The sequence below is a fragment of the Ipomoea nil genome, unplaced genomic scaffold (assembly GCF_001879475.1).
Source record: "Ipomoea nil cultivar Tokyo-kokei standard unplaced genomic scaffold, Asagao_1.1 scaffold2219, whole genome shotgun sequence".
Lineage (NCBI taxonomy): Eukaryota > Viridiplantae > Streptophyta > Magnoliopsida > Solanales > Convolvulaceae > Ipomoea > Ipomoea nil.
Genome location: NW_017618647.1, coordinates 214,172 through 225,880, shown reverse-complemented (window position 1 = coordinate 225,880; position 11,709 = coordinate 214,172). Strand labels below are relative to the sequence as shown.

Below are 11,709 nucleotides of genomic sequence, written 5' to 3'. Positions count from 1 at the left end.
GTTAGGTAGGAAAATTATAAATCATATGGAATGTTTTTATTGTTTTTATATTACCATAATTTTATTTATACATATTGTTAATAAATTATGTCATCAACGTAACAATTTAATGAACACACTAAATTTCAAATTAAAAATATATTTAAACATAAAAAAAATTTACAACAAAAATAGTCATGTTCATAGTACTTCCAACAATAGACTATAAATACCATACAACAAAAATATATACTACTTAAATATGCTCGATGCACCCAAATAAGCCTTTAAATCCGGCACTTCTTCTATGGATGTGATCAATGCAGCATCCACATCCTTCTACTTCAATGACTTTGATCAAGTGTAGATGATGGGTATACCTGCAAATGCAACTAATATAAGATGATGGCTTTGATCAAATAAACATTTTTCTCATGCATTTCTAAAGTGATTTCTAGCAAAAATGACCTTACTTTCTTGATGGTATAGATATGTAAGTTCTGCAAAATTTTCTACACTTCTCCACCACTGTTTCTAGTTAATCACATGTGTTTAGTGTATTAAGAGAATGACAAATATTAGAAATAATAAGGGATGTTCTTTTCATCAACCTCTCAAGATCTCCTCAAAAATGAAAGAGAATGACAAATATTAGAAATAATAAGGGATGTTCTTTTCATCAACCTCTCAAGATCTCCTCTCTCTGTAACCCCATAGAGAGGGCTGTTAGGCTCCAATGGTGAATCACATGAATCATTTTCTGCAGAGTCACTCTCACCAGCAGCAGATATGTGGGTCATATATATAGCCTTGGCAGATTGAGGGATCAATTGGCCAGGAAACCGCATTAGATCAACAAGTAGTTCCATCGAATTCAACACAACTAGTACTGACATATGCTTATATGAGTCTGTGCACTCAGAAGCTCCTCCTGTAGGCAAACCCTGTTTTTGAAAAGTGAAAAATATAAGAGAAATGTAACAACAAGAGATGAACAAGAAGAAAACTTAAAAGGAAGATAGCAAGCCAAGTGCAATTTTCTCATCTCTGATTTATAAATGGGTAGGACGAAAGACAGAAAACTTACCACAACTAGCCTACTTTCAAGACCTACAGTATCTGCAAGAACCTTGAATAATATTGCTCGAGGACGGCATGAGCCATGCTTTATTTGTCCTAGCATCTGGATACCTCGGTTGTCGGAAACATGAGAAGTTTCCTCAAGTGCAACTTTTGCGGGGCTGAGTTCAGAATTGGGTCATTTATAAACATCAGAACCCTAAATAGAAAGTCAGAGGTAAATGATAGATTTTGAATGCCCAGAGAAACAAGGGGATTAAGTTGGACTCCAACGTTACAAGGATTTGATGACATTGGATTTGATGTTTGATGAACCAATAAATCTGAAAAGAATCTTTTTTTTTTTTTTTTTCTGAGAAGGAGAAATGGCCTTGCAAGGTCCACTATTACTTCCTCATCTTATCTTCCACAATAAGCCAACTAAATATAGCCATTCATCATGTCAAAAGATATAAAGCCTTTCATGAAGTAATATGTAGACATACTATGTGAGGAAAAATGGCCTTGCAACAATTCAATATTAATGAAACAATTACCATGACTCACATATACAGACACCTTCCTTGTCATGATATCACTATTGCAAGTCTCCCTTGGTTGCTGAGAAAGAAAAACAAACATGATGGACATACCAACAAAATGTGATAAGAACATGAGTGCTTCTGTCAAGTTATCTACATCAAGAAAAATAGTAAATCCAAAATATTCATAATTCAACTATTATAACAACTGATTCTTACATTTTGTTTCTGAGAATTCATAATAGTAACCCAATAGCTGCTCTGTGTAGTTATAAACTGCTGCAATAATAAACACCTATATATCTAACCCAACAGACAAGTTTGATAGTGATATACTATAATTAGATAGGACCTTTTTGAATATGAATTACATAGGAATTGAAAATCAATAAAACATATTTGACAATATAGACTGCATTATAAGAACACATATGGACTGCATTATAAGAAGGTTATTACAATCAAAATAATGAAAAGAAACAAAATATTAATTTTTAAAGGAAAAATGAGAGAGTAACAAATACATCGTGTTTCCCTCATTTTTCTCCCATGAATTCTTCTCCTGAATCCTAACTCCACACTTCCTTCTCTTTTTCCCTTCACTGTCAAAACAAACAACCCAATACTCAAAATCCAAGAATGACCCATTATAAGAACTTGAACTAACAACTTCAAGATCTATATAAATCTACTATGTCTAAAACAACATTCAAAAAAATATAATTTGGGATGCAACCACACGGATTTAATTAGGGCTTAATCAAATTCAACAATAAAATCAGAAATTTATTATAATAAAATAAGGAAAGTTCAACAATAAAATTACATTAAAAGGAGATATACAGATTTAGGGCTTAATCAAAATATGATTTAGGGATAAATGAAATTAGGAATTTAGGGATTAGGGTTTAAGATTTGAGTAATGAACTAACTTGTAGTTCAATAGAGACGGAGACGCCGGAAGCGACTTTGACAGGAAGAGGCGACTGTCTCCATGGCGACGGGAAGGAGATTTGCAGCAAGAACGGCTGTCGCGATGGCGCCGAGAATATTTGACTGGAGTGGAGCAGAGTGATTCACAGAGTAGTGAGAAGAGTGAGAAGCTGGAGCGGGAAGTCTGAAAAATAGACGGTCTATAGCAAAACTTCGTCTACAAGAGAGAGGCTGATTGCCAAACTTCCCTTTTCCCACCCAAAGTTCTATATTTCCCGCTTCTCTATTTAGTGTCCACTATTTCAATATCCCTTTATATTTTAGCTAAAATATTTTAATTTCCGTCCAACATTGTTGTTGGACGGAAATTAAAATGCCTACATTTTTAATTTCTACCCATCAGTCAATTCGAGTTTACCAATCAACACTACAGGTTGATCGTAATTTTCGTCCAACGCGTGAGTGTTGGACGGAATTTCCGTCCAACACTCGTGCGTTGGACGGAAATTCTGACCAATTTTTCGTCCACCCATCATTAGTGATAGAAAGTTAAAATTTTTATTAAAATGCCGACCAACTTACGGTTGGACGGAAAGGTTGGACGGAAATAGCGAGATTTCCAGTAGTGTGTGTAGACCATAATTTGTCCCCTTAACAAAAACAAAAACAAAAGGTGGGTAAGTAGTTGCTTTCGGAGCGTTATGCCATGGAACCGTGTTCACCATGAATGGTGAACACGGTTCCAACGGTATTAGTACACCGTTATCTTTTTTTTTTTTTTTTTTTAATTAATTGCGTGACTTTTCTTCTTTATTTTCACATTTTGCGGTTTCACTTTAATTTGAGGTGAACAATGATAAATTATGAATTCATGCCTGCACATTCACTTTGGAACCGTGCCTACACATTCCCGTCCGAAATCACGGACATTCATAAATTATGAATCCATGCATGCACATTCACTTTGGAACCATGCCTACACATTCACTTTGGAACCATGAGATTATGAATTTTCTGTTATAAGATTATGAATTTTCAGTTATGAGATTATGAATTTTCTGTTACGAGATTATGAATTTTCTGTTATGCGATTATGAATTTTCTGTTATGCAATTATGAATTTTCTGTTATGCAATTATGAATTTTCTGTTATGCAATTATGAATTTTCTGTTATGAGATTATGAATTTTATGAAAATTCATAATCTCATAACAGAAAATTCATAATTTGATCAACGCGTTGACTCTACATCCGCGATTTTTTTTTCTTTCGCCTAAAAACGACGTCGTTTGGCCTTGTGTTCACCATTCTCGGTGAACACGTTTCCAGGGCATAATTTGCCGTTGCTTTCACTCTGGGCCGGTTTGAATTTGGGCCGATCATCTTGAAGTGAATTTTGTATCTATGGGCCTTCTCTACATTTTGAGCCCAATAATGCACAAAGAAAAATATCGCGCGAATGACAGTTGGAATACCAACTAAAACTGCAATTTATATCCTACACCACGGCGCGCGTTGCACTATGCGCCCAGATGCTAAACGACGTCGTTTTAATTATTTTATTTTTTTGAAATTTTCCGCCCCAGTGAATGGCAGTAGTTTTTTCTTTAAAAAAAAAACCACTGTTCAAGAATTTACATAATGTTATACTAGAATACACATAATGTTATACATGAATGTACATAATTATATAACAAAATATACATACTCTTTTTAAAAGATAATACACATAATCTAACATAATACATAATAAACATAAACTTTTAACATAATACACATCAACTCTTAACATAATACACACAAATTTTCTGATTCGGATGTACATAATTGTATAAAAAATACACATAACTGTATGAACCAATACACATAACATTGTGAACAAATATACATAACGTTGTGAATAAATACACATAATCTCAGCAACTTACTATCGCGCCTCCCAACACTACCACAAAATGACGTCATTTTGGGAGGCGCGTGGCGCACAGTGCTATGTGCGCCGTGGTGTAGGATATAACGATTGAACTAAAACTAACTTTTCACTGTCTGAAGATCATCGAAACCAAAGGTGCAAAACCATCGTTCTCAACGTTATGGTGCTTCTCTCTACTTTCAATATTGATAAACATTGCCTTAGATTTTATTTATAAATTTTATTTAAATACGTTAGCTGTATAATTAAATTAGTTATTTCAAATTCAAATTCAAATTCAAATAATAATACAAGTAACAATAAACTTTAAAATCAACATATTAATAACATAATTAAACTTTTAAAAATAATATATTACATTGAATAGTTATAATTACATTTTTAATAAAACTAATTTTGCTTTGTATCATAACATTATAACAATACATATAAATTTTTGTCCGTACATCGCACATGGCAAATATTAATTATCATTATAATACTTCAAAATTTGTTGTAAGACTAGAGAAGATAGTGAAGGGGGATTTTATTGCATTTTGTAAGATCCATGAACAACAATATTAGTACATTTTGCAGTGAAAATAAAATTTGCAGACATTTATAATTAATTAATATAAACATATAATCATATTATAATCTATATCTATACTATATATAAAAACAAAATCATAAACTTTAACTTCCCACCCAAAATTCTTAAATTTTAATATATTGTTTTCTACTTTCCTATTCGTACTATAATTTTTCATTAAAATTCCTATTCTAATACAATTCCTAATAAAATATATATTCTTTCTTATACTATATATAAAAACAAAATCCTAAACTTTAACTTCCCGCTCAAAATCCTCAAACTTTAATATATTGTTTTCTACTTTCCTATTCGTACTATAATTGTACATTACAATTCCTATTCTAATACAATTCCTAATAGAATATATTCTTTCTTACTTTTCTATTCGTACTATAATTCTACATTAAAATCCATATTTGTAATACAATAGGACAATATTAACCTAAGCGGTTGAAGCCTGAGCAGTATAAAAGAGGATGATTCTGAAGAAGAAGAATCATCTATTCACCCAGGAGCAATTCTGATATGTACGGTTGGGTTTGGTTTTCCGGCAGCTATTTTCTTCCGGTCGACAGTTTTTCCGGCGGTGCAAATTTCCTACGATAGTTGCTGCAATTAATTTGTTCGGCAACAAAATTCCCTTTGGCGCAATTCAATTTGTCCTTTTTGGGGCGATGATTAAGTATTCCAGCGAAGCAGCTCAGCCATTTCCGTAGCAACTTATCTCAATAGCAACATTCTGGTTTCTTCTCTAATTCTTAATTTATTATTGATTTGGTTACAGTATATGATGTGTTGCTATTTGGATTATGGATTACTGCAATTAATTATGATGTTTAGTTGATAATTTTAAAGACTTTAAGTATTGTGCTTGTCCCCTTTGAGGGGCTATTAGTTGTGAAGTTGTAAACAGGGTGTGAAACAATCGTTAAAAGTTCATATTTCGGGCTTTTCCAATTTGATTGATAATTTTGTATTCTGATTTTTGGTAATTTTTCTGTGTATTTTTCTGAATTTTGATTCAATTACTTTTCATTTGAGTTGATACTGATCTTTGTTATAAATTGCATTGTATCTGTTGGTCTTCACATCCTCAAAGGCCGCTCGGTAGGCCAACACTACCGAAGAGATGTGCTTGCGAGATAGTGAAAATGAAAGATAGAGTATCAAAGAAAGAGAGAATAATGCGATATTATTTCTCTAGGGTTTGCTTTCAAAAGTGCCGATCTGATACATGGTGATCCCGGGGGGGGGGGGGGGGGGGGGGGATATTTATACAGGAACATGGAGTTCTTACAAGGTAAGTAGGGTCGATGTAAGCCAAGTCTAAAGACAAGATAGGGCGGGTTGATGCAGATGCCTTTAACTTACTACCATAACCGTCTAGACTAATTAAGGAAGCTACTTAAATGAACAAAGATAGCGTCCACAGAATCCGTTGATATCTGATAGGAATATTTTTGTAAGTTTTGATGAGGCAAATGTACTTTAGATCCCCTTAGTTTTTAGGTCTTTTAGTATAAGCATCATAAATCAGAATATCGAGTCAAAAGGAATCTACCATAGGAAGAACAAAATTAATTTGGGAAATTAATTTTGGTCCTACGAGTATTCATCCGAGAAAGAAGCATAAAGGAATGGCGTTGCAAGAAATGACCGGATGAGCCTAATGGTGAAATGGTAGAAGTCCTTACTTAAAACGATCATATCCGAGATTGATTCCCCCAAGGACTTATAATGTTCTTAGAGGAGCACAATGTGACCAAATCAGAAAAGCACAATGTTCAAGTCAAACTAGCAAGAAGTGTCCAAGTCAAAGGAGCACAATGTGGCAAAGAAGCAAGATGTTCAGAAAATGTATAAATTCGAAGGAATTTATTTTGGATCAGCCCACATGCCACAAGAATCCAAAATTGCCTGAAGATATTTGATCAGAACGGAAAAATATTTATGAAGACATGAATATAAAACTTATCCTAGAAATAAATTCTATCAGATGAATTTATTTCAAAGATTCGTTGGATATTCAAATTGACAACAAAAAATAATATTTTAAGAAACAACTTGAAAATCAAGTTGTGATAAAATATTATTTTGTCAGGCAAGTTGACAATTAAATCAAAATTGAAGATCTACTATTGTCAACAATATCAGGCTATGAAGATTCAAATTTCAAATATCAAATTATCCTACTCCAACGGATATATTTGATTGCCTATAAAAAGCCATGAAGACTTGAAGACAAGCAGAGACAGAGGTGAATACACACAGATAAACAAGTGCAAAATTCGAAAAAGTGCAAGTGCTCACATATTCATTAGAGACTTAGTCTGAATAGTCTCAAAACTAGTTGGAGAGAGAGATACAATTACCTTTGTATTTGTAATTGTAAAAAGAGTATAGCTGTGTGCAAAATACTCTAGTGAGTGTAGCTGTGTGCAAAACACTCGTAGTTGCTAAGTGTAGCTGTGTGCAAGACACTTAGTTGGCGTTGAGTATAGCTGTGTGCGAAATACTAGGAGTTGAGTGTAGCTATGTGCGAGACACTCGGAGTTGGGTGTAGCTGTGTGCAAGACATCCGGAAGAAGTGCTTGTGTAGCGCTTATTTACTATTGTAACTGTGTGTGGAAAATAGTGAATTACTCCTAGAAGTGAATGGAGTAAAGTGGACTAGGAAGATTACGCCACTTCCGAACCACTATAAATTGCCTCTCTCATTTACATACCGCACTTACATAATCTGCTCTATCTATCTATCTTATCCGACTAACCCGTTTACTATTCACAGTTATCTTAATCATCCGGGTTTAGTTTGTTTTTACGTATACATGTGACTCAAACTTCTCGAGCTTAAATATTGAATCATTCTAAGCAAGTTTGACGTGTTGCATGTAACGTTCGTCACACGATCGACGTGACACGATATTTATTTACAATCTTGAATAATATTGTTAAATATTGAGTGAACCATCTCCTTTATTTATTCAAGATATCTCTGTCACTTTACATATCATCTGTACCCATCTTACATGCACATTTAAATTATTGGTTGTGCATAACTCTTTACATACTATTATTTCGTTGTGCAGTTCAAACTTACTCTATTTACTTGTTACTTAGAGTTGGAGTTACCAAAGAGTTATTTATTTGTAAAAAGCTTGAAAGTCTATTCACCCCCCCCCCCCCCACTCTAGACTTTCACCACCCTATCGGGACCAACAATTGGTATCAGAGTGGTTGTCTATTTGAGTCAACTTTGACTGCTAGACAGATCTCGAAAAATCAAGATGATGAAAAGAGATATGGCTCTTGCCCAAAATCTACTGTTTTCGTTAGAAAAATTTGATGATTGAAAAATTCGCATGCAGGTACACCTATCCGCGATACATGATGAAATGTGGGAAGTTGTTACGAGTGGTCCTATTGAGATTTTACAAGTCAACACTTCGTCCGTACAAACATGTGACACTCCACAATACATTCCAAAACCGAAAGCGGAATGGTCTCGTGAAGATAGAACTAGAAATAACTTGGACAATATTGCCAATGATATTTTGTTTAATCTATCGATGACACGATATTCCCAAAAGTTCGAAAATGTCAATCCGCGAAGGAAGTTTGGGAAACGCTCATTCAAATTGGTGAAGGAGACGAGCAAGAAAAGGATAATAAGCTCACCATAGCATTAAAGAAATTCAAGGATTTCAAAATGCTAAACGGCGAGAATATTACCGACATGGAAACAAGATTTGCTAAAATCTTGGGAGAGATTAATGATCTTGGAAAAGATATTAATCAAAAAGAAATCTCACTCAAAATTCTACGTGGTCTACCATCTACATGGGACATGAAAGTCACGGCCATGAGAGATCATAGGCATCTAAAAACCCTATCAACCGATAAGCTCTTTAGTGATCTAAAAGCTTATGAATTTGAGATGAAATCAAGATTAGAGGAAGATTATGAAGAAAAGATCAACGCGCTTGTAGCTGAGCAACCATCAACTTCAAGGTCAGTACAAAATGTTGAATTATTGCCTAATGATCAATTTGCTCTCTTTGTCAAGAAATTTAGGAAATTCATGAAGAGAAGCAACTACAAGAAAAATCCACAAGGAAAATCGTGGAATGCAATAAAGAATTCGAAGAAAGAAATGGTTGAGGAAGACTCGAATTTGTGTTACAATTGTAGAAAGCCTGGACACTTTGCAGCAAGTTGTCCACACCCCAAGGTAAGTAAAAGTCAATACACAAATATTTCTAACTCTCAACAGGAAGAATTCAAGCCCAAAGATAAAAGATTCACAAAGGAGAGAAGAAAAGCACTTATTAGTGACCCACTTGAAGTAAGTGAGTCAGAAGAATCTTCAAGTGATGAAAGTGACACCTCAAAGGATGACAATGCAATGTTTTGCATGAGCATCTCCAACAACACACCCTACGAAGACATGTGTCTTATGGCAAATGGAAATGAAGAAAATGAGGTAACATCTAATTCTTAAGATTTTGTAAATTCTTCATTTTCTAGAGAGTCCTTCTTTCACTTAATGGAAGAATGTCAAACCGTAATGGACACTCACTCTCAACTCAAAGAGCGCAATAATCTTTTAATTCTCGAAAAAGATGAATTAAATGAAAAATTGCAAAATGCTCTAATTGAAGTGAAAAACTTGAAAGATAAAATTATTTGTCTTCAAGAAGAGTGTAAATCAATGGAAGTGAGAGAACACAACCTTAGAGAAGTTATAGCATCATTTACACATTCATCCAAAATAATGGACAAAATGGTAAATATGCAAAAACCCTCAAGCGATAAAACCGGACTTGGTTATGATCCATCGTGTTCTCAAGCCTCCAAGAACTTGACCAATTCTACTACTACTTTAAATAATAAAGTCCAAGTAGTAAAATTTGTAAAAGGTCAAGAAAGCACAGTGAGACAAGGAATTGGTTATCAAACTAATGTCAAATTAAATGCTGTTAGGCCGAAGCCTCAAAGAAATATTATTTCGCCTAAGCAGTATATAAAAAGACAAAAGTTTGCTCCTAAATGGAAATACACCAATGAGTCTAGTGCACAAAGCCCTCATAGGAGAATGGGAAGGAATCCAAGAATTGAGGCAGGAAAATTTTATCCCTCCAAACAAGATTGGTTTGATAATATTAAACCATAGACTAAGTCCAGATTTAATGCCTATCATAGGCTCAAACAATCTACCTCCCACGTGCCAAAAAATCGAGTCAATTTTCAAAAACCGGCACAAAAATTGTTTTCAAAAATTAAATATAATTATAATGTGTTTAATGGTTACCAATCACCTAGACTTAGATCAGTGAGTACAAGGTGGATTTGGGTACCAAAAATGACTAACACCCAAGGACCCAAGTCAAGTTGGGTACCTAAAAATGTGTAATTTATTTGCAGGAAGTTTGGTACTTCGATAGTGGATGTTCTAGACACCTGACTGGAAATAAATCTAGTCTTGTGAATCTTAAAAATATCAAAGGACCAAAAGTCGTATTCGGTGGAAATGAACGATACGGCATAACAAAAGGAATTGGTACAATATTTCGAAATGATTTTAAAATCAAAGATGTATCCTTTGTTGAAGGTCTAAAATTCAACTTGTTGAGTACAAGTCAATTTTGTGACAAAGGATATCTAGTAGAGTTCTTCAAAGACAAATGCCAAGTGAAGAATAATTCCTCGGGAGAAGTTGTGCTCGAAGGAATAAGGAAGAAAAATATGTATGTTGTGGATTGGAACACAACAAAAGAATCAGTGTGCCTATTAGCAAACAACTCACACGTGACAAGTTGGGAATGACATAAGAAGTTGAATCATCTAAACTTCAAGACTATCAACAAGCTAGCAAGAAACAAACTCGTTGAAGGTCTACCAGACATTGTCTACAAGAAAGATCAAATATGTGATGCTTGCCAAAGAGGAAAGCAAGTCAAGTCATCTTTCAAATCTAAAGCTCAAGAATCTACAACAAGACCGCTAAGTCTACTACACATGGATCTATTCGGTCCAGTAGACCCAGTAAGTCTAAGTGGTAAGAAATATACACTAGTTGTTGTTGATGATTTTTCCAGGTACACATGGACGATATTTCTCAAGAAGAGAAAAATGAAGTGGAGCAAAAGTTGCCAGAATTGCTCAATCTACTACAAAATGAGAAAGACTTGAAAATTGTAAAAATCTGAACTGATCGTGGAACTGAGTTCGTGAATCAAGTAATTGAAGCCTACTGCAACTCTCAAGGAATTCTACATCAATTATCTGTCGCATGTACACCTCAACAAAATGGTGTAGCCGAAAGAAGAAATAGAACGCTAAAAGAAGCCGCACGAGTGATGATTACGTCAGCTGAGCTACCTAAAAGATATTGGGCTGAAGCAATCAACATTGCTTGCTATACGCAAAATCGAAACTTGATACACAAGTCTTACAATAAGACTCCGTACGAATTATGGAAAGAGAGAAAACCTAAACTCAACTATTTTCATACTTTTGGTATCAAATGTTTTATTCTTAATAATGGTAAAACATATCTAAAGACTTTTGATGAGCGTGCAGATGAAGGAATATTTTTGGGATATTCATCTACCAGCAAAGCATTCAGAGTATTGAACAAGAAATCAATGGTGGTAGAAGAATCAATTCATGTTACATTTGATGAAGCT

General features: G+C 34.2%; 1 protein-coding gene across 6 annotated transcripts; it reads right to left on the bottom strand.

Annotated features, from left to right (window-relative positions):
- Positions 1–225: 225 nt before the first annotated feature.
- LOC109150195 lies at positions 226–1,883 on the bottom strand. 6 transcript variants are annotated; one of them, XM_019298106.1, is made up of 5 exons: positions 1,800–1,883; positions 1,596–1,659; positions 1,067–1,258; positions 664–923; positions 226–359 (listed from the first exon to the last, which is right to left on the bottom strand). In XM_019298106.1, the coding sequence occupies exons 3-5, from the start codon at positions 1,160–1,162 to the stop codon at positions 236–238; spliced, it is 480 nt and encodes a 159-aa protein (XP_019153651.1). In that variant the 5' UTR covers positions 1,163–1,258; positions 1,596–1,659; positions 1,800–1,883; the 3' UTR covers positions 226–235. The 6 variants fall into 6 exon arrangements, with proteins under 6 accessions (XP_019153651.1, XP_019153650.1, XP_019153652.1 ...); XM_019298105.1 differs by having other exon boundaries at positions 1,067–1,220; XM_019298107.1 differs by having other exon boundaries at positions 1,067–1,220; positions 1,606–1,659.
- Positions 1,884–11,709: the final 9,826 nt, after the last annotated feature.